Source organism: Larus michahellis, chromosome Z (genome assembly GCF_964199755.1).
Source record: "Larus michahellis chromosome Z, bLarMic1.1, whole genome shotgun sequence".
Lineage (NCBI taxonomy): Eukaryota > Metazoa > Chordata > Aves > Charadriiformes > Laridae > Larus > Larus michahellis.
This window is the reverse complement of record NC_133930.1, coordinates 28,204,737-28,227,820: the sequence shown is the minus strand read 5'-3', so window position 1 is coordinate 28,227,820 and position 23,084 is coordinate 28,204,737. Positions and strand designations below refer to the sequence as shown.

Below are 23,084 nucleotides of genomic sequence, written 5' to 3'. Positions count from 1 at the left end.
TGCATTTGTTGTTTATGATGAGGTTCAAACAGTATGGGCAGGTGGTACTTCAAAAGGTCAACTTTCAGATTTTCTAGATGCTCATAAAGCAATAATCCGATGATTGAATGCGTACACTAATTAAAACTAACCAAACTGGCTTAGGCTACAGCTTCATGATGAGCCAGTTGAACAGTTCAATGTTGCCAACAGACAGAGGCCATGCTCTCCATCTTCACCCACCACAGCATGCATCATATCTGTTTATGACTCAAATCACCAAACAGACATTCATCAAACCCAGGGGAAAAAAAGGGAAAAAAAAAAAAAAAAAAAAAAAGGAAATATTTACGCTAAATTAAGTGAACTGAAGCAGCTTGCAGCGGGGTCTGGCAAACACTGGGCACAGGAATTCCTGACAGAAGAGCAGAGAAGGGGTGGGGAATGAGATCTCCCCCTTTTGGCAGCAGCATCTCATCAGCCCTGCTCAGCTGTTCACTAAACCACAGCCAGAGAGGGGAACTAAAAGCAGCTGGCTGCAGTGACATAATGGAAGACTTCTCTTCATAGTGGCTATAAACCCTGAAGTCATAAACTGTAAGAGATTGATAAGAAAAGCAAATAAACACAGGGGGTAGGAGAGTCCATGTAGATAGTTTAACTGAGGGTGATTGAAAGGAGTTTGTTCTGAAAAACAACGACAAAAATGTGTATCTTCTACTGTGTTACTGGACCCTTACTAACTGGAAATGCCAGAATCAATAAGAACAGGGAGAAAGAAAATTGTTTGATAAATATTTTGCCACATTTCTTAAAGGATATCTAGATTATGTGGTCACATGGCACATACTTTGCAATCCAGCAGTACCTAAAAAGAGATGTTAACACATCATGTACTAAAGCTAAATATTTTTAAACCAGCAGATCAGATAAACAACATCCAAGAATTAGGAAGTTAAATAAGCCATACTGTGGAACATTAATTTTTATTTCAGTGAATCTTAAAATGCTGGAGCGTATTACAAGATTAGCACAAAACTAACACTGCACCCTTACAAAAAAACAAAAAAGAAAAAAAAAACCAAAGAAAAGGTGACAATCCAAATAACTGTAATGTAGAACTTGGTAAGAAAATTAAAATACAGTTAAGATAATTAGTATCAGTCATGGATGTACTGAATAGAGGTCTTAAACTAATTTAGGATTGGTTGAAAATCTGGATCATAAGAGTAATAGGGTCAAAGAAAAAAAGGATTTATGTAAGATACCTGATTTAGCAGTACAAAACATTTTGGTTTATAACTAGAGCAATGCAAGAACATGATGGATTAAAAAATGAGTCTTAAGACATAACTAAAACAGGAATCAACTTTAAGCACATTTCTGGTGGATTCCTGCAGACTTCACAATATTTAATATTTTTCCAGTTACATGATGTTAAAAAAAATGAAGTTTTGCAGATGACAAATGACTGGAGGAGAAAAAAAATAAGCTAGATCTCATGTATAAACAGTTTTTCCCACCTAATCATCACACAAAATGGCCAGTAGAGACTTCCAGATCAAATAAATAAGGCCAAAATACCCTATCACTTTGGGATAACTAAGGACTTTTCAGAACTGTTCTTAAAAGTCATCTTGGGCTAAAAGTGCTGACAAATCTACAGATCTTCATAGGATCACAGAAGAGCTGAGGCTAGAAGGGAACTCTGGAGATCATGTAGCCTTTTCCCTGCTCAAAGCAGGGTCAAAAACCTGAAGTCTTACCAAACTAAGGAACTCTTCAGAGATTAAAATGTGGGGTTTAACAACAAAAAGGTCCAAAAAAAGAGTGATTCCTGTGGAACCAAGCATTCGCCCATTTACCAGATCAGCCTCCTCCAGACTGTATTGGCTTTCTGGATCTTCCATTAGTTCCGTGAACACCAATTTAACTCCTACCTTATTCTTTTCCTTCTTTTATTCACACCCACTTGATTGAAGATCCATTCTCAGCATCTTCCTTCAAGTTTTTCTTCTAATGAAGAAACAAGTCCAGACTCCCTGGAGAAAGGTTGATTTTACTCAATTTGACCTCAATGGAATAGTGAGGTAAATCTTTGTTTTCATTTACTCATTTCCACCTTGATAAAACTTGGTATCTGGCATCTTCTACTTCAGCTTGAATGAGTGGAAAAGATGTAGGCCAGTGTGCCAGATCTGCCTATACAGAAGAGTTTTGGAGGCAAGGTTCACTTCAAACTGACCTAATGTTCCTACCAAAAGGTAATTTCTGAGCTTCGCCTAGTCCAAACTAGGTCCCTACATCCTGTCCTAAATCTTGTTCATCCCCAACAGAAGCAGCACTCTCTACCCTACATACTAATGTGCTTCGATTTTCTTTATTTGGACAGAATACATTTCTGCTGTTCCTTTCTCCAATGACCTTCCTGCAATCTCCACCCATCTTTTCACAGTGTCCGTCTCAGATCCTACCAGGCCCTTAAAGACAATTAATCTGTCTGATATGATTCAAGCATATATTATGGGACCAAGTCAAGCATTCTTATCTCTTAAATAATAGCTCCATGCACAAAGCTGATTTAAATTCTATACACCATAGTATAGCGAGCAGAGAAGACACAAACCGTGGCGGAGCGGTCTTTGAGAGAAGGGAAACCAAATTCGAAGAGGATTTTCCACTGTATGAGTGAAACTATCAAAACAATGCTAAATATCACCCAGGGTGCTCAGAACATAAAAGTTGCTTACAAAATGAAAAGAACTGTTTAGACACTGAAATAGCAAGAATCTAGACGGAAAATGTATAGGCAACTATGGTAAACGTAGTAAAAGCTGACAATTTAACAGCCTGGTAACTTCCATCTAAAAATAAATGAGATTTCATTACAAGTATTAAGAAAAAAAAAATCAAAAAAAGACTGCTGAACTAATCACAATTCATTTCATACTCTGGGAAGTTTGTCCTTCCTTGAGTTGCAGTATCACAACATCAAATTAAACACTATTTTTTTTGTGTCTGATAGATGATTTAGTCTTGGCTAAGAAATGGGTCAGATGCACAGAAAGCCTCCAACACATTATAAACGGTATACCCTGCAATTTTCATCTTACAACACAAAATTTTACCTTTGCAAATGGTTTTCCAGCCAAAAAAAGCTGTACAGGTATATGTTACAGAGAAAATTTATCTAGTAGAAAAGTTAAAAATTTCAATGCTCTACTGACAGAAGAAGAAACAAAGCGCAATATGGACAGATATGCATCACCACTTGAATGTCTGAATGCAAAACGTATTTTCCAAAACTGTACTCAGAAGGTAATTTTGGTTAATACTAACCAAGGAGCATTAGTTAAAGGGGTGCTTAAAATATTTATCAAGCCAATAACATTTGGCACACAACCTGGTAAGGTTTTGCTCTATAACCTTAAAAGAGATATTATTTCCCATTCAACACATGTCTATCCAAAAGGACTAAGTATAGCATCCTTAGCTTTGATACCACACACTGATGACATAGTGTCACCATCTCTCTCATATAAATATTGATCCTTTCACTAAGGTAGATGAAACCAGCACATTTTGACCACTCAACTCAAGCACTTTCAGCACTGCGAACCCCAAAACAGCAGATCTCATTGTATACTTCCAAATGGATCCTCACTTGCAAATAACCTCCTAGCTGGGACCTGCCCCTAGTCTGAGAAGTTCAAGGTTTCTCTTCTGCGCAAACTCTGATGTAATTTGGGCAAACACAACACCAGCACCTACAGCTCTGGAAAATATAATAGGATGGGAGGACACAAACACATGGAAGCAGACCTCTGGCAAACCAAAATACAAGACTCCCAGGCCACAGAAAGTAAACACTCCGACCTTGTAGCCTAGAAATGAACATTCAGCCCTTGGAGTCCTCTCTCCTGGACTGGGGCTGCTTACTCATTTACATTTAAAAGTTGATTGAACTCAGTCAATGACACACCATTAATTCCCATTTTCTCCTGGTTAAGTGTATACCCAACCTACTGGCCTTGTGTTCCTTTTCAATAAGGGCACTGATGATTTAAGCAACCTGGTCTAGTGGGAGGTGTTCCTGCCCTCATGGCAGGGGGGACTGAACTAGATGATCTTCAAGGTGCCTTCCAACCCAAACCATTCTATGACTCTATGAACTCTTAAACAGAAAATTACAGGTCATTTAAGACTGCTTTAGAAATGTGCAGCTTACACAGAGAAAGGGTCTCTGACCCAGGCTGGGTCTCTGTGTGCACCAGATGGGAAGAAATGGAAGAGCTTTGCATCCCTTTTTTGCTTCCTTCCCTAGCATGACTGAGCTGCCCTTCTCCAGGCTTCGATTCCTGATGGTGAGAGGCAGCTCAGCCTTCTGCCAGGGACGGGGTTGTCTGCCGCAGATCCCTGTACTGAGGTGTGCAGCACGCAGGAGCGCTCACAGGGCTCACCTTCATTTCCTCATCCCCCTGCCTTCATGGTGCAGTGCAACAGGTTAAGGGTTACCAGCGCCACCAGCTGAAGTACCTGTCACGCCTTTCTCTTAAAATTCAAATGCAAGCATGATAAGCAAACCCAACAAATTAAGATGCGGGTGTGAGAAACGAATCTACCTCTCCCGACCAAAACAAAGCTATTTGATTTTTATTAGGGTTAATGCACAACCTCTTTGAATGTTATTAATTTTTAATCACTTCTCTCTAAACATCTTAATTTCCTTTCAATACTTACAGGGGGCTTGTAAGAAAGTTGGGGATAGACTTTTTAGCAGGGCCTGTTGCGATAGGACAAGGGGTTACCGTTTGAAACCAAAAGAGGGTAGCTTCAGACTTGATATAAGGAAGAATTTTTTTACACTGAGGGTGGTGAAACACTGGCACAGGTTGCCCAGAGAGATGGCAGATGCCCCATCCCTGGAAACATTCAAAGTCAGGTTGGACGGGGCTCTGAGCAACTTGATCTAGTTGAAGATGTCCCTGCTCATTGCAGGGGGGTTGACTAGGTGACCTTTAAAGGTCCCTTCCAACCCAAACTATTCTGTGATTCTATGATATCTACTAATAGAAATATTGAACAAGACTCTTGCATTCACATACTTTTTAGAGAGATGGGGGCAAAGGGTGGGAAAGACAATTTATGAAGAGAAGGCAGTGACCACCAGCCGAGTCACGAACACTCCTGGCATGCCCAGGCCCTGAAGAAACCAGTCATCTTGATGTTGTTATTGGGTCTTTCCCAGTTCCTCCTGGAGGAGGGACCTTCATGGGTCACTAGGCTACACTGCATGAGCGCAATGCCACAGACCCAGCTGGCTGCTGTGCTGGGGGAGGGCATCACCCTCCTTTCCAGTGTAGCCAGCATGATACCCTTTTCTGCGGTTCTTTTGTAGCTATCCACCAAACTGCAAAGAACTATTTCAGGGTTAATTAAGCTTGGTTCAAAAGCTTACAGAATGTTGGCTGCAATGCCTTTGTCATTTCTGAGCCCATGAATTGACAATTCTAATAAACATTTTTATATCCTTGGATTTCTAAGTATAGCTCTTTTGAGTCTAAAAGAACTTAAATAAACCAAAACACACAGTTCTTAACTATTCATCTGAGCTTTGCAGTTTCTATGCACACTGAGTGCTTGCTGCGAACTGGCTGTACAGAACTTAATGGGAGTTGGAGAACTGGATCACTCTTGATTTCTGCGCCATCCTCTCATTTGGTCCACACCATCACAGCAAACAAGCTGCAATTTATAAAGTGAAATTTACCACGCGTTACCTCCATGCCTTCTTCAGCAGCTCTTGCTTCAAAGTATACTAATAAAAGGTCAGCTCTCACTGAAACAAAGCAAGTAGCACCAGCCTTGACTCTTGTACGATTTCAGAAAAACAGAACAGAAAAGCTTCCAAGTGTGCTGTGAAATACAAACACTACATATTTCTCTAGTGGTTACATTCTCATCAGGACAGTGTAGGCCAGTCTGTACTCTCTCACTGTTTTTTCAAACATCTGAACGGCTTCTGCAGATCATATTTAGTGTTTTGAACTGAAGCACAACCTCAGCACATCCAGTATTTCGCATGTCTAACCTCAAAAGAGAAAAATTACTCTAGCAGCTGTGATTTTATTGACCAGTCTCATATTGCTCATAACAGATTAACGTCCCTCCTGCACAGTGGAATATTATTCTAGAAGTGACCTAGTCACTTCAGTCTTAACTGCACTTGTGCTGTCATTTCTAGAGAACATCATCATTAGGCAAACAATCCAAACCACCCAAATGGCTTTGCCCTTTATAAGCACATTTGCTAATTTAAAACAAACAAACAATCAAAACCAGAGGAATGCAAAGTTAGTAATTTTCATTTAAATTTCATTAGATTATTGCTATAAGTAGCGGTTGCCATCAAAACAGCCCTGACTAATTCCCAACCAATAAATTACCAACAACCGTATTTCACTCACCTTCCCCAACGTTAATCTTCTTGTCAGTGTCCTCACAAGTGTTACTGACTGTGACCCCAGAAATAATTTCAAAAACAGTGACGCTCTAGTAGTTCTGGGTTCCCTGTCATACTCCAGGGGCAAATGCACCGTAGCTTTCCATAGCTCGAGAACTGCTTTCCATGCCAGTCGAAAATACTTTCTCTATTAGCATCAACATCCAAAAAACACTGTCATACAGCTACGTCCAGACTTAACACAAACAACTCTCTAGGTGCTTTCCTGTATGGCAAAAAGCACTTTAGCTCCATTTTTGCCAAAAGTTACCACTTAGGGTCTGGAATTAAAATATGCATTACTCATAGTTAAACAGTTACTATGTTAAAAGTTTAAAAAAACAGTTTAAAAAGTAATTCTTATCTTAAATCACAAGATATGGCTCAAGACTACAGTTTTTGACTGTATTCATATGACAGGAATCAACATCCACTTAATCCACTGAAAACTCACACCAGGCTGAGTCAGAATCTCACAAACTGGAGAATGATATTCCTGAAATCCATTCTTTCATCACTGGTGTCAAATCCTGAAGCCCAACACTACAAGAAACCCAAGGAGTGGATGGAGGGGAAAAGCTGATGACAAGCTTTGGAGAGAGAAATCATTTGCATGTAGATGCTAGCCAAAAAGCTTGTTAACTTCTGTCAAGACTGACCTTTTTTTTTAAAAAAAAAGAAGTTAAATGCTTAAGACATGTTAGGTTTGGTACAAGAAGTATTTACATAATGGGAAAAAAGAATTTACATAACCAGAAAAGAGAGAGACCATATATCACAGCACTGGTCCAATAATTTAATGGTATTGGGCAACTGAAGAAAGTTTAGCCTGACAAAATACCTCATACAGAAATTAATATCATAGAAATGTTTCAGGTTTTTTTAATTATTAAAGCTCTATATTGGAAGAACAACAGAACAAGAATCGGATATTAGAAAACTGCCATATAAATGTAATTAAATCTCCTTTGTCACTCTTGTCACACGTCATAAAATTGTCCGATTATACATTTTGATGCATTTTCACTCTTCACAAGACTTCAGCTTGTGTTCATAACAAACAGTGCTCAACTTCTTTTGTTCTCTTCAGGCTGTTTTTTTTTTTTATTAATGCCCTAATTTTTTTCTTCACTGCAATACTTCACAGAATACAGGAATCCCTACTTCCCAGTCTCTCATTACTGTGAGACTCTTCACAGCAGTATCTGAGTGCTTCACAACCGAAGCCCAGTCGTAGCCGAGTTGGGACATAAACCAGTCAAGACAGCAAAAGGTTGCTAACATCCATGAATCTGCAACTCTGGAAAGCTTGAAGCCTTCTAACTCATCACAACCTCCTTCCTACACCCCATATGTATTTTCATATATTCTTTGGTTCTTCATTCAATTCCAGGTTCTCCCTACTTCTCTACCCAAATCCAGATCCCCTCCAAAAACCTACACACCCCATTTCCCCACAGTTTCGTCATCTAACCAAACAATCTCCCTGTAAAGCAGGACTTTACTCCGCTCCCTTTTCGTCCTGTCATCTGTTTCCTGGGCATTGCTCCACCTTTCACCCTTGTTGTGGCTCCTCTCGTTTTGACTCACATAAACCCAAATTGCTCCCCTCACCAGCTGCCAGGCTATGCTTAACCAGTGGGGCAGCTTTAGTCCCGCTGACACTCAGATCCCACCACTGCTACACCCACTTAAAAGTCGCATATCCTGACTTTCCTCCCCCAGCTCCTTGTTGCTCTTGCACAGCTGCTTCTTGTGTTTCACGGCTCTCGTCTCCACTTCCAAAGCCAGCTTCTTCTTCCGGGCTGCCTGCACCTAGCAAGGAAGAGAGAAAGCAGCATCTCGCATTTCCAGGGGCTGAACTGTCTCACCACTGAAGGAAATCTGTCACATCTAGGCTTGGCCCGTCTTTAATGCCCAGCAAGCTCCCAAGCGTGCAGAAGGCTAACATTGGTAAGGTGACTAAAGTGACTACAAGAAGGCACCCTTAAATGGAAGATGTGGCGCAACCTCCCTGAGATGGCTGCTCACCCGCCTCACCCCAAAGCCACCCCAAAGCCATTTCAGGGGCATGCTAGGCCTTGCCCACATACACGAGCCTCCAGGGATGCCTGCAACGGCCCTGCCCAAGCGAGCTCTGCCCGCACTCCAGCCCATCAGCTTGGGAATCTCAGAGCCAGTGGGAGGATATCCCCAGCCTGACCTTCAGCGCCCAGGGGCGGCGGGTCACCTCAGCGCCTCGAGGGGGGTGAGTAACGTGGCGCCGCCTCGCACCTCCTCCTCCTCACCCGCCAGAGCAGCGGGCAGGGCCCCAACTCCGGCACAGCCGCCGTGAGGCGGGCCAGTCCCCTGGGCAACCGGCTGCGGAGCCTCCCCGGCAGCGGCCACCCCCTCCCTGCGGGGGGCGGGAGGGCGGGCAGCGCCCTGGCTGCGGCGGGGCGGGGCGGGGCGGCGGAGGGGCGATGCTGGCCAGCCGAGGCCGCCGCCGGGCGGGGCTCTCGGCACCAGGGGAGGCGGTGCCGCCGCAGCGGCCGCCGCGCCCATGGTCTGCCGGGGCGGCTCGGCTCGGCCCGGCTCGGCTCGGCCCTGCCCCGCATTGCCACCGCCCAGGTACGCCCTGCCTGCCGCAGGTGCTTAAATAGCGGCGCCGGCTGCGCCACGGTAGCCCTTCGCACGGCGGCCAGGTAAGGGGCGGGCGCTGGGAGCCCTTTCGCCGCCGACCCTTTCCCGCACCTGCTCCGCTCTGCCCACCCCCGAGGGCGGCCGTGCCGTGGTGCGTGGAGGCCGCCCCGCTGCGTGCCGCCATGGCGGGGCCCTTCCCCTGGGCCTTGAAGAAAGCCACCGGGCTGGCGCGAAAATGGCGGGCGGTCCCCGTCCCGGGGTGGGTGGAAGGCTATGGGCGCCGGTGTGAGGAGGGGCAGGGCGCAGTTGGGAGAGGGGGCACCACCGGCGGGCTGGCCCTCCCCCGGGAGGCGGGCGCGGCTGGAGGGCGGCGGGTCCCTCCGGCTGCCCCCGGGGAGGGGTCTGCGGCTGGCGGGGGGCGCTTGTGCCGCGGCTCGCGGCCGCCACCGCCGGCTCGACCGCTGCCACGGCCTGTATTTTTTTATCCTCCTTAAGGGTGGAGGTGGGGGCCGTGCTTCTGCGTGTCCCTTATCCAGGGCATGAATGTCCTGCGGTAAGGAAAGCCTCTTTATCTCCTTCCTGGAGAGCCCACCGCTCCCCGTCCTGCTTCCCCGCCATGACCTTTTAGGCCATCCCCGTGAAAGGGTGGGATGTCTCCTCGGGTTGTTGTGCTGACATGTAGTGTACCAGCTGCTGCCGGTGGTGTATGGTGAGGAAGGCGCTGGCGGGGAGGCTGTTGCTGGGCTTCTCGTGGGCCGGGTGCTGCTCCCTCACGGAGAAGAGGTGGACAGGCCTTGCCTCGCTCCAGCATGGCACACAGGAGCGGTGCTTTTGTAGCATGGTCCATCCTGTTGGAGGCCTTAGTGTGATTTAGAAGACTTAGTGACTTAGAAGAGGGCATGCCTGATGGGCTGGTGTATGAGGAAGGGTATGCCATGGGATTGTGTCTTTCACAGATGGAGTAGAGCTTAATTGCTTGTCCGTGAGTTGGCTGTGGTTTAATGCCCCAGGCCAACCTCAAGAAACTGGGACAGGAAGGCTTTGGGCAGCTTTTGTAGTCCTATATCTTCCTGATGATCACAGTTGTATCCTCTCAAAGATCTGTAAGTCTCTGTGCCTTTTGCTGCTTTGAGGTACACCAGCCCCATGGGGCAGACCTTCCCAGACCTTGCCAGAAACTGCTCTGTCTTGTGTTACCTGTTTGAAGAAGGTCAGGTCTGGCTTTAACTGGTCTGGCATGTACCTTGTCCCCAGTCTCCTTGCAGGTACTCCAGAAAACAGGAGCTGCTTTGTCTCACTTCTCTCTGGTATGCCACCAGTGTGTAAAAAGCATCCCACCCACATGCATGGAACCCTTCAGAGTCCATTGTTGAATCTAGGTGCTGTCCAGATTGCTTTGCAAGCCCCTCTCTGTGTCCAGGTACCCTCTTGGGGTCCTCACATTCACCGTGGCATCAGGAATCTCTTCCCCACCAGAGTGAGCGGGGAACACTTGTGGAACAGCTTTCTCTTGTAGCCCACAGGGATAGTAGTTGGCAGCTTCTTCAAGGAGCACAGTTCTGTCTGGCGCAGGTCAGAATCCCTAACCCTGCCAGTTTGTGGTGAGAAGGATCCCTGGCACACATGTGTCTGGAGACTGGCAGGATTCTTCCCATTTTCTGGAAATTCCTACTGCAGCTGCTTTCCGGCACTTTTCCAGAGACTGGCTCCTGCCTCACTTGCAACAATCATAAATAACAGCATAGTGTTACCCTTCTTGTACTGTGAGCTGACACAATCATTTTGTCAACCCACATGGACATAGTTTCTTTCTGTGGCATCCAAGCTGCGCTTAGAGGTCTTTTCACATAGCATCCAAGTCTTGGAAGTCCTCCTCCTGGGATAGCAGAGTTGTGTGCTCTGTGAGATGAGAGCACTAGTTCAGGGACTGCATATACAAGAGGTCAAATTAGATGTATTTGGCATCTCAGAACTTGTTCATGCTTGTAGCCATAATGTTGCTTGAAAGTAGAAAACTGAAAGCAGATCCTGTCAGGCATTTCCCATGTTGTTCTTCATGCAAGCGATTGAAAATACCATGGGGAGGGACGAGCATGAGCATGAAGGTGGCAAACTCCAGTTTACTTTGGTTTAACCGGCTGTGCTCATGGATGGGTGCTTCTGCTGAATGTCAAGTTAACAGTAACATCCGGGGGAAAACTGATATAATAAAGAACAGAAAATGGCATGGGTACAGAGACAGATGTGAATGGAGGAGGAAATTAGATACAGGGAGTGCGAGGAAGTGGAGAGCCATTCGTGTTTTGATATGGAAGTTAAACAGAATGAAGTTGAGAGGACTTTTCCTTCCAGGTGGCTTGTCCTACCAGGAGTCATGCTTTAATTTGAAACCTTGGGAGGTGGGGGGAAACCACACAATGGCAGTGGCAACTTCCCAGCAGCAGTTCAAAAATTGGAAGGATGGGTGAAAATACTTATATGGAAAACTCTTGAAAAGGATGGCTTGTGACTTATAATGGGGTTTCCATTGTGGACTACAGCTGACAAGGTATTGTAGTTCTTGAAATAACAACACAGACTAGACCTGATCTTTCTGCATGAAATGATCTGGGTGCTTTTGCAAGTGAAAGAGCAGGAACATGGCCTAGTCTGGGAAACATAAAACAGGGGGACAGCAGTGTTTTAATTCTTCCAATGCTTTTTTTCTTTTAATCCTCAGTTCCTGAATTCATATGATTACATGAGGCTATCAGATTTCATCTGAGTTAAGGGGCAGTAAATTTATGGCCCTGGTGTTTGCAGTGGAAATCTTGGACAATATGAACTCTGAAGGTTCAAACAGAAAGCAGTAAGTCCCATTTTAGTCATTAAAACTCGTATTTTAAAATCCTTGGGGTTGTCAATAATGTGAAAATTGCCCTACGAGTGTTACACAGAAAAAATAGAAGAAATTGTAGTGTTATTTCCTATTCTATATATCTGGCATGGGCCAGACTTACAAAACGGTAAAGCACTATGTCATTTAAGTTAAGCTCATAACAAGACTTCCTTTATAAGCTCTGTTTCTAATTCCCTCTTCCCTCATACTCAACTGCCTCCACATGACTGGATTTTATTCTGGCAGTTTCTGACCTGGCATTTCCATGTCTGCTCTTAGACTTGGGTTCAATATGAAGGGAAAATTCCCCTATGTCAATATGCCTGTGGAGATATCAGATCTAATGGAAGTATTTCAAGCACATAGTCAATATAAGGCTTGCTTCTTTCTTAAAATACTATTTCTTGAAACACAAGAAATAAAGCTTAATCTTGCACTGGGTTTTCTATTAAAATTTGGTGGTAGCATAAATGAAAATTAGTCCTCCCTTGGATTTTGCAGCATAGAGTCTGTGGCTTTCATCTTCAAAGCCACAACAGACTGTTCTGAATGTTTCTTCTTTTGTGGCCTGAAAGAATTAAGAAAATATGCACATGCTTCATTTCTAATGTGTGTTTTAACTTAATCTCATAACAAGAAGATTGGTGGAAGAGAAGCAGGCGCTGTGGTGGAGTAATGAGAACAAATCTCTAGATTTTTCTTTTTAAGGGCTAAATGTTTGAATTTGTTTTTTTCTTTCACATTATTTCCTTTTGTCCTAATTTACTTGTACTTATGTCCATGTTTTCTTCCCTAGAGGGAACTGCAAAGAAAGGATTCAGAGTTCTCTCTAATTATAGTGTATTGCTGTTATAATGGTTAATGTGCCTCAGCAGAAAAATATCTCAAGACAGTTGTGTCTGGGATTTGCTGTTTTGGTGGTTTGGTGTTGGTTTTTTTTTTTATTTCAGAGGCTCTTTACTCAGTTTTGTGCATTTGTTGGTAGGTCAGTAAATCTGAGCTATCTCAGATCAATTCTGAAAATGGGGAAAATTCCTAGACATGAAGGAGCATATGCAGTTATGAGAAACAATTTTATTAACTTAGGAAAGACCAGTGAAATTGAGGAAGTGACCAACCTAATCCATTTTCTCTGCTCAGAAGTGGAGCCTTCGAACTGACTCCAGCTCATGCAGTATTGAAATTGTGCTTGGCTAAAGGTTTTCAGTTTGAAGTCTATTGGAATTTCTTTAGTTTATTTTTCATGAGATACTGTCCTATCTTTAGTGCTCTTTTTAACAACTTTTTTTTCAGAGTGAAGCTGTGACTCTTCTACCAACGGAGCCTCAGTTAGCAGTTTTTCAAACCAATCTTAGCAGAGGGATAGACTGAATTCAGAACAGTGACGAAATACTTAGCAGACGTAGTTTGCAAATTCACTCACCACGGTAATGGATGCATTAAGGGAGGTCCCTCGGTTTTGCTGTTTGAGGTAGCCAGCTGGGAGACTTTTTTGCTTCCTGCAGTGGCCGCCTTGCTGTGTGGTGCAGCCTGTTTCCTTCCCTGTTGAGTCTCGTGCTTTTTTCCTGTGTGCTGCTCTCTGCCTTCTCCTGTGTTGCTGGGGGCTGGTTTGATGTTCAGCAGTAAAACATCTAATACCTTCTCGTTTGTGTATCTGCTTAGCTGATTCTTTAACTGGGTCCTACTCTTACAAGTCGCTAAGTAAAGCGACTTGATAGATTGCTTTGCATTGCAGACAAATAATTATGTATTTGAGTGACTAGTGGGTTTTTATGGTTGTGTTTTGTTTTCATCCCAGTGGGGCACTGCAGTTACTGGGGAGTGATGCAAAGCTTGTTGTGGCTGACACATGTTCAACAGTTTGCTTCCAGAAATCACATAATACTTTTTTTTTCTTGTGGAATAACTGTTGTTGAGGCATATGTAAGGAGGAGTCAGTCTAACTTGACTTTCAGCTTCCAGTCATCTGAATTAGTAGTAGGGCAGTGGAAGCTGTTAGGGGGAAGGCTGAAGGTTAACAAACAGCAGTAACTAAGCCAGTTCCCTTCTTGGATCTGTGACAAACTCCTTCAGTCCCTATATATCCTTCCTGATGCATCCAAGTTGTAGATTAAGTTGTCCATCGTGGAAGACTGCTGGTGAGGGGAAGAAGGCAGTGTTAAAATACTGTAATTTGAGCACACTTGGGTGCCTCCTGCAGTTGGTAGGGGACAGCTTTCTCATGATCCATCCAAACTTGCTACTTTCCGTAGTTGGAAATTCCCGTGGGTCTCAGGTTGGTTTTTGATGGATGGTAGCCACTTGGACTGAGATCTGTTCTGTTGCTATTCAGCACGGTATGGAGTACAGGTGTCCATCTGAGCCCTGTAGCCCAAAGTGTCAGAGAAGCACAAACTTCCTTGTGGGTAATGGCAGAAACAGTATTTTTTTTCCTAGAGCTCACTGAATGGCACTCTGTCCTAACTTTCAGTCCAGCTTTTCCTTTCCCAGTTTGTCCACATCCAGCAGATTTGTCATCCATACTACCACGTGGACTGTTATTGGCATCAGCACTAGTTTCTGTTTCCTTCTGTTTTACTTCTGAATCTAGACTCCTGTGAGCTCAGTAGCCTTCTGGGAGCCACCTTTGTTATATTTCTTTTTACAGTTTTCTTGGAGCACAGACAAAGGATTTGGGAGTAGGGGAAGTTGAAAGGAAGTGTGGGAGCAGTATGCTTACCAACTCTTAACTATGGAATCAGTGAGACTTGAAGTACACGATTTTTAGTATGGCTTTTTTCTTTTCTTTTTTTTTTTATCTTTTCAGAACAGAACCAAAAATCTTCTGTGTACTTGCTCTTGCAGCTGTGTAGGATATGGAGCTGATTTAAAGACTTTATTGCCAGGAGACAGAGAAGCAAGATTTATAGAATTCAAAAAGGTATGTATTAGATTTACTTAGTAAAAAGTCCAACAGGCATCAGTATTCATTTGCATTAAGGTTCTTTCTCTCAAGAGCTGTCACTTCCTGCCGTTCACTACGGAAATTTCCACTAGCTTTCTGTTTTCAAGGGAAAAGCTGTCCTGTTCTTGTTCACAAGATTCTGCCTTTGAAAATAATGTCCCCTTAATCATAAGACTGTGTAGCTAAAGAAACAATTAATTTAGCTGTGCAACAGGAGTAACTGTTGTTTTCAGTCTAACTGTAAAGCAAGTTGTCTTTTCATTGGCATTCAATGTCAGCACATCGGTTAGGCCCTTTAATCCATAATGGAGCTACTACAAAACAGAAAATACACCGAGAGTATACAATATAGGCTGAGTAGCAAATGCAGAAGTAAATATTATAATGTAGCTAGTCCCACTGGTGTTTCTCTTCTTTTGATTCATGTATTTTCACGTTCACAGATCTACTGTAGTTTTCTGCCACTTAATGCTAACAGGAAAAAAACATACAAAAAAACCCCAGCTCATCTGCTTGAGGACATTCTGTTGTAATGTATCCAGTGGCTGTTCCTGCACCAGGAGATGAAGGAAATAATGGACAACATGGGAAACTTATTTTTTTCCTTTTTGTTTTTGGAGCTGTGTTGCTCTGCGCTGGATTCCTGCTTTCAGTCTTTATTCTCCAGTCATGCCCATCTGGAACCTTCAGTGACTGTAATGAGGTCCTTAAGGCTGCTGGGCCCGTGCTGGCTGTAACTGGACTGGTTTGTGTTTTACTGGCACGATCAAGGGCCAGGCTATATATAAGACAAAGACAATTGCAAAATGAGCAGGTGTACAGCCTTGTTTTTTGTCATGGGAGCTGTCAGTTTGCCCAGTTTCTCATATTTGGATTCCTGTTTTTAACTAGTGGAATGCTGATTAGCATCCTGGGCATTTGGGTTCCTGGCTGTAGCCCTGGCTGGCACAGCATACAGCTCAACCACACCGGCAGCTCTGATGTGGACCTCCAGGGCTGTGGATTCCTGTCACTTCAAATCATGGGACCTTTGATTGTGCTCACTGGGTTGTGTTTCTTTGTGATAGCTCATGTTAAAAAGAAACAAAACTTAAATCTCAACCAAGAATCTTGCGAAAGTGAAGAACATCCTCAGAGCCCTGAATCTTTTCAGGTTACAGTAGGTGGGTAAATAATGTGTGAACTTTACATTTGATAATTAGAAGGGGGTTGTTTTCCACTAATGATTTATCTCTGAATATTACTTATTTGAGCTCTAAGCATGTCACTTCTGGCATGTCAAACGAGCCAAACCAGAAAAATGTTGCTTTGTCTCATATGTTTTCTATATGGTCAATTCAGTTGCCCTTCTCTCAAAGACAAAACCTCTTCTTTGTCACAAAATGAAAGGTCTGACTGTCTAGGCAAAAGAAGCCACATAACCTGACACAAATGAGTCCAATCCTACTTCCTTTCCCAAAGAGTGTAGCTGACACTGCAAATCACAGGTCTAATGACTTCTGTGACTATATTTAAGATTTATTTTAGCCTTGAGCTCTGATCCCTTAGACAGGAGAACCTGATGCATGAGCAGTGTATTGGACGTTTTTTTTTAATCATAGCCACATTTTCCATCAGTCAGAGATGTAATTGCAAGATGCTTCTGTTAATTGCACAGCATTTGAGTAAATGTGGTATGTTAGCAGGGAATGCTCCCCTGCATATAGCACCGCTTTTAATACCCTGTGAATACATTCTATGCATAGATTATTCTGGTAACTTTCTAGCTCTGGGACAGGATAAATGAGTATTGCTTGACTGTCATCTGACTGACTGGACTTGAAATTCATTATGCAAAATCTTTTCCTTCTGCCTGTCAAACCAATGTGCAGACTTGTAATGTGGCGATTCTCAGAAAACATCCTTGTTTGAAATCAGTTTTCCAGCCACCAGGATAAATCAAAGGGTTGTAGAAAGGAATTCAGATTGTTTTTAAAGGCAAGGGAGAAAAAATAGTGGATTCCTTTTGTACTTCCAATCAGGAAAAGTAAAACTGAAAGGCTGAAGGCTGAGGTCTGGTTGGCATAGTGACATTCTGGAACAGTGGTGGCTCATCTAGAAAACACTCTCTCCACCTCACTTAACATTTTTGGTGCTCCCCAACCTGTTGCCACACACAAATTACAAAGGAAAAAAGGTGCTAGGCAGCTCTGAATGTTTATATAAATTATGTAAGCTCAGTGACTGATATAAACTATGTTTAAAAAAAAAATAATAAATCTGAAACTTCTCAATTACAAAGTTGAAATAAGCAGATATGCTGCACGGTACACTTAATAGTGAATTATTTATCAATAGAGTCCTGGTACTAATGTTAGTAGTGTGCCTTCAGCTGTGAGTATTTAGTAGGGAAACTGTCAAGCCACACAAAATCAGTCATCAGAACCATTAATGATTTGAATACTTTTGTTAAACGCTGCAGTAGATGTGGAGAAACTTAAACGCGCACTATTTTAGATATGTGAGGAAAGTAAATACTTGCCTACTCTTAAAGTGAGCCAGTAGTAACTATGAACAGCGAAGAGGTTTGTGTCTCTTGGTGAGAAGGAACACTCCCCCTCCCCAGCTGTATTTTTTTAAATGAAATCTCCCATTTATGAATATACTGCATCTTTAGTTTGAGATAATTTGGGGTTCGAACATACTTCCAGTGTACCTTAACACCCCAGAATACAACATTTCTGTATGTGGGATCATTGCACTTTATCTTAAAAGGTAGGCAAGTACAAATACTATAATTCTGAAGTCAGGTTCTAGGATAGAGTTAGAATAAACAGTGGTGCTCAATTTTTCAGAAGTAGTAATTGGTGCGGTTTTTTCTAGGTGATGCTGTAATGATATTCCCGCCTCCACCACCTCCTTATTTTGCTGACCCTATGTCACCAACTGTGACACGTTGTCTTATGTCAAGTGGCTTGCCTACAAGTGAAAATCCTCCACCATACCACTCTATCTTCAGTGATGGGTAAGACTGTTTCCTTCTCTGTCTCTGGAAGTCTGAGATGTTTCTCAAGGTACCCAAGACCACGTTCTTAAATAATCACTGTGAATTAACTCTCTAGTAGGCACTACAAAGTGCAGCACTTTTCTAGTGCATCACTTGATTTACTTCAGGTACGTTACTTGAAATGGCATCAAAATATCCCAGTACAAAAGTGGAATCGCAAACCCCAGAGTGTCCTTCAGGAGAGTTAAATTCTTACCAGTTTATTATCACTGAAAAGAACTTCTGAAGTGAAAACACAGCCTTGATTCAGTAGCCTAAATATACTTAGATTAAGTTTCATCCACAGATTGTCCAAGAGAAGGTGCCCTTGACAGCAGCGCCTCAGTGGCATCATATCCACATTGCCAGATTTTAGGAAGCCTCTGTAGAACCAATGTAGGGGGCATTGACACTTCAAGACACTTACACTCAGGCCCTGTGACCCTGGGAATGCTATTTTAGTGTTTTCTGTTCTGTGAGACCTGCTGTGCTGGTCTGTCTTGTTTTTGCTGTGGCAGTGTATTAAGATAAAAGGATACCTTGATATTGCAGGACAAGGCTCCAGGGAGCTTAAAAGGGAAGTTGCAATGTCAAGTTCATATCGAGTCATCTCAAGATGTTGTACCTTAACCATACAGCCACTTTTCCGTAAATTGAGTACACCTGATTTGCTAGATGCTGCCACCACCAAGCTCAGGCAGCAAGAGCTGCCAACTGACTGAAGAGTTGTCTACACCACAAGAACTTTCAGGGTTATTTATCCCCAGTGGGTTATCACCAGTGGGCTGCTAACTTGAGGGTGAAAGAGGTCACTGCAAGGGCCACATGCTAGGAGCCAGAACTAGATCTGGCCGGGAGAGCTACATGCCACGTGCTTAGAGCCCCCAACTTATTTTCATGCCCTTAATGATCCAGAATTGACTTGGCTTTACCTTTTGGAAGGTCTTACATCAACTTGGTGTTGATCTGTGAGTCAGAAGGTGGTATGGGACTCTTTCACTGGATGACTTTGGTTTACAAGACTATACCTGCAGCATCCTAAGCACCATCACTGCAGCAAGAGCCGCAGCCTGCCTGGCTGTGTCCAGTTGTAGTAGTTGTTGGGCCGTTGCTTTAATAGCTGCTATACTCCAGACTTCTCCACTCACATGAAACAGTGCGGTCCATGACCAGCTGTGTGCCTGATGTCAGTACTTCTTCAAAACTCTAGTGCTAATCTTCCTTTTGAAGCGAGCAAGCACGAACCCTCTTCCTGCCCAAAGACGTAAATGCCACAGGAGGAGGATACTTGTGTTAGCAGTGGTGCTTATTCTTGTTAGCATGCTGCGAGCAGCCATGTCTGTGATTTTTTTAGTCATCCTTTGAAGTATACCTGGTGGATTCTTGAGGCTCAGCCCATCTGTGCGAGGCACTCTGTTCTCTAGTCAGTCACCATCAACAACTCATACTGTCTTCTGTTTCCTAATTGCCTCCTCCAAACACTTTCTCCCCATCTTTGTTGGAGACAGCAGATGCCTCCTTCTGTTGCTATTACCAGAAGCCTTTTCTCAAAATTACTTTTTTAAATACAGAATAAACACATCTCTATCAAGAGCCCTACTCACTTTTCCTTGCTACTAATGCAACACTCTCTAGTGGACAGTGGAGCTGGCCCCCAAACAAAAGAATTATCACACACTACCAAAGGAAAGGAGACAGACGGTGATTGGTTCACACTGACTGAAATCCAACTTGAGGTTGGTGACTTATGCTGGGGGATGCAATGCCTATTAAACCCTAGCTATGCGCGTAATTCATTTAGTCTGCTGGTTTTCCACTTAAATTGTTTCAGGGGGAGTACTTTTTGTACAAAGCTGATGAGAATCTGTTGATCGCTCAGTGCCCTAAACACTTGCCAATTCAAGATGACAAGGGTAGATAACAGGGACGAGAAGATGTCAGGGTTGATCAAGCAAAAGTGCTTTCCTGAGAGCAGTGACTCTCATAACCAGGCACAAATTGTGTGAAGCAGCATTTTATTTAAGTATAAAAGTCTTTGCCTGCTCTCAGATTGCAAGTGAAATATATCATCTCTCAGAGCTATACTGCTGCAGTCAAAGGATACCCGGAGCAAGCAGGAGAGAAAATAAGCTCCTGCTGCTGAAAGAAGAAATTAACATAAAGTCTCTGTGTTCTTATTGGGCTGGGTGAAGGCATCCACAGCTGGAAGGTGTTTCATACCAGCTGCTGCTAGTCCTGGAGTTAGGTACCGCAGAGCCTGTCTGTGCTCCAGAATGCACTGTAACTCCCTTCTGGCCTGTACATCCCAGATGTACATACAAAGCAAACGGATGTATGTGGAGAAATTACTTGCTCTGGTAGCCCTGAGACGGCCAATTCAAATATGGTCCAAGGGCACCCTCATAAAACATTTCAGTTTAAATAGATTTAGAAGACCAGGCTGGGTTGGATAACTGGAAGAAATATGGGAGGGTATGTGTTCTGCTGTAGCCTAACAAGCAGCTGAGAGACAGAGTGACTCTTGTACCACCTGCGTGTAAAAGTACAATGCGCAAAACCGAGGGCCACAAGTCCTCTCTACCCTCTTAATTTCATGCCCTGAGTTCAGATGTGGGCTGCTTGCCCGCGTGCTTCGTAAGATGCATGGACTATCAGAGTGTGAAAGAATGCAAGCAGTACATCCTGCACTGAGAAAGGAAAAACAAAGGACAGTGGGGGAATGGCAAAAAAGCTAGTTCCTCAGACTTCTTGTGGAGTGGGAGTGGGCTCTACCTACTGGTGCGTATACCAGGTGACCCCTCTGTCCTTTGCCCATTCTCCTACAAAGTCCCCTGCAGCTGGATCAGCTGCCTCAACCCACCAATGTCCAGTACTGGTGCTCCAAACTTTGTGATCCCATCAATTCAGTCATTGTTGATTGCCTACCTGGACTTCGGTGTCTTGTGAACATATGTACACAAAGAGGCAGTTTGTAGCCCAGCTTGTTGGGGTAGTTTCTAGTGGAGTGGACAAAATACCTCAACCTTGGGTGCAGAAACGCTGACCTCCTGCTTTGATCTTCTGTGGCTGGGGGTGCTCTAGCTTTTGCCCCTCCATGCTCCCCAGGGTCCTCACAGAGACCCTGTGAGTTGGTACCACCTCTAGGTATTTCACTCGGTCATGCTGTCCTATGGCTCAGCACTTGGTAGCAGCCATAGCATCTCGACTAGTGCATATTGGTTCCCAAGCCCTTTCATGGAGGAGAAGAAGCAGTGGCCTTGTTCCTCCTAATAGTGCCATGGTTGAAGATCCCAAAGCTGGAAGGGAATACCCATTTCATACGTGGGTGGTTGCTAGGCAAATGTGATTTGCCTCTTCAGTCCATTGCTCCATATTCTGTCAGCAAGTGCTGTGGTGGAGGCTGTGCTGGATGAGAGAGCCTGTGGAAAGCTGATCCCAGAAGTGGTTGTTTTTTTCCTCCAGTCTGTTACATAGTGCTTCAGCATTTGTCTTGTGGTATGTTCTCTCTCCTTTAGACACACACTCTCACACACCAGTAACAGCATTGAAGATGGGGTGACTGTGTTCTGTATTCCAGCTCCTCACGCAGTGTTGGTGGGGGTACAGATGTATGCACAAAGGCAAGAGTGTCAGCTCTGGGAGTGAATCATGAGGAACAAGTTCTTCTTCCCTTTTCTGAGGAAGCAATATGCTGAGGGCCAGCTTGATGGCAAGATGAGCAGGGTGCCAGAACCATGTGGGTGCAACTGATTGGGATCCAGTTATGGTGGTCAGAGGATGGCTGCCCTTTGTGACTGTCACTGGGAACTTAGCAGTCTGGTTGTGTCCAGTTGCTTCTGTTTCTCCATCTCTGAGCCGGAATGCTACTCTGGCTGTCACGGGCTGCTGGAAAGCTTAATAAAAGTTTCAAGTTGCCTTTCATGTAAGATCTCAAATGGCTAAGGATTATGATTTTTGCAATGCAATGCTGAGTGTAGTAGCTGTCTTTTGTAAGGACAGCGTGTATGTGATAGACTACAAAAGGGAAGATACATTAGGAGCTAAGGATCAGAAGATTTAATAAGATTGTGAGATAGCCCTGACAGAAGCAGCTAATATCCATAAGCCAGGCTGTGGCTGGTGATGTGAAAGGTTAGAAGGGAGCTTGTTTGCCCTTCCCCTCTGAAGTAATAGAATTTTCGTATGAGTCATAATGTAGCCCGCAGAATGAAATCCTAACGCTTGTGCAAGTTCTTAGCTTCTGGGATTTTTAGGGAGTGTGCGCATACATGTATGTTTATGTAAATCAAGTGGAATTTCACTCACTGTAGAGAAATGAATTATGCTAATATGCAGTTTTGTGTTTTGTAGAGCACAGCTTGCTGATGATGAAAGAACAGTTGCTGTTAGAGACTGTGAAACCATATATACAATTTCTGGAAGCAGCTCACCTTCAGATATTTTACCAATGCTATACCTCTCCTCTGAATCACCTCCAAAATACGAAGAAAAAGCATCAATAACAAATAACGAATATTCTCCATCTTCATCTTCTTCATCTATTTCCTTAGCCACATCTGACACCAGTTCATAGAGGACTGTCACTTAGACTTAATTTTTAAATTAAATTGTACTCTCAGATTTACCATTTTTGAATTTATTTACATTTTGTAATAAAAGCAATAATGTTGGCTGTGTCTAATTTTTCATCAAAAAGCACGAATGGTGAATTTGGGTTTCAAGAAATATTAGATAATGCTGGGCTTCTGAGCAAGCAGTCTGAAGAGGTTTGGTTCACTGCAAGAATATTAAATGCTCATCTTGTTCTGTTATAGCTTCAGTTTCTATTTTTAGTTGTTCTTTATATAATGGAGGCACTAAGTAGAGAACAACTTCTTTGCTTATTTTAATTAAATCTGTTTGGAGCTTCAAAAAAGAAATAATTAGGAAGTTTTTTTTTTTCTATTTTTGTATGACTTTTGTGGAAAATAGCTGTTTGCAAAGTTATTGACTTTATATGTACTCTGAGAGCATCACAAATAGGGGTGTTCAAGATTGGGACCAAATATGTTATGGAGAACTTAAATGGTTACTTTTTGGTCTGCCTGGTTACAAACACTCCATAGCTTAATTTAGACCCTCTCTGGTCCTTATG

At 43.4% G+C, this 23,084-nt stretch overlaps 1 protein-coding gene across 8 annotated transcripts; it reads left to right on the top strand.

Annotated features, from left to right (window-relative positions):
- Positions 1-8,832: 8,832 nt before the first annotated feature.
- TMEM171 (transmembrane protein 171) lies at positions 8,833-22,859 on the top strand. 8 transcript variants are annotated; one of them, XM_074569999.1, is made up of 6 exons: positions 8,833-9,165; positions 11,823-11,951; positions 14,788-14,901; positions 15,369-16,088; positions 17,788-17,929; positions 22,301-22,639. In XM_074569999.1, exons 4-6 carry the CDS (start codon positions 15,458-15,460, stop codon positions 22,521-22,523), a joined length of 996 nt encoding a protein of 331 aa, XP_074426100.1. In that variant the 5' UTR covers positions 8,833-9,165; positions 11,823-11,951; positions 14,788-14,901; positions 15,369-15,457; the 3' UTR covers positions 22,524-22,639. The 8 variants fall into 8 exon arrangements, with proteins under 8 accessions (XP_074426100.1, XP_074426101.1, XP_074426093.1 ...); XM_074570000.1 differs by lacking the exon at positions 11,823-11,951 and having other exon boundaries at positions 8,932-9,091; positions 22,301-22,620; XM_074569992.1 differs by lacking the exon at positions 11,823-11,951 and having other exon boundaries at positions 8,946-9,165; positions 22,301-22,859.
- The last annotated feature ends 225 nt before the right edge of the window (positions 22,860-23,084 follow it).

Bases quoted from the DNA above. Each gene is read 5' to 3' on its own strand.
- TMEM171 (XM_074569992.1), top strand. From the start codon at position 15,458: ATGTATCCAGTGGCTGTTCCTGCACCAGGAGATGAAGGAAATAATGGA. The intron at 16,089-17,787 runs GTGGGTAAATAA...GGTTTTTTCTAG, and splicing joins ATCTTTTCAGGTTACAGTAG to GTGATGCTGTAATGATATTC. The intron at 17,930-22,300 runs GTAAGACTGTTT...TGTGTTTTGTAG, and splicing joins CACTCTATCTTCAGTGATGG to AGCACAGCTTGCTGATGATG.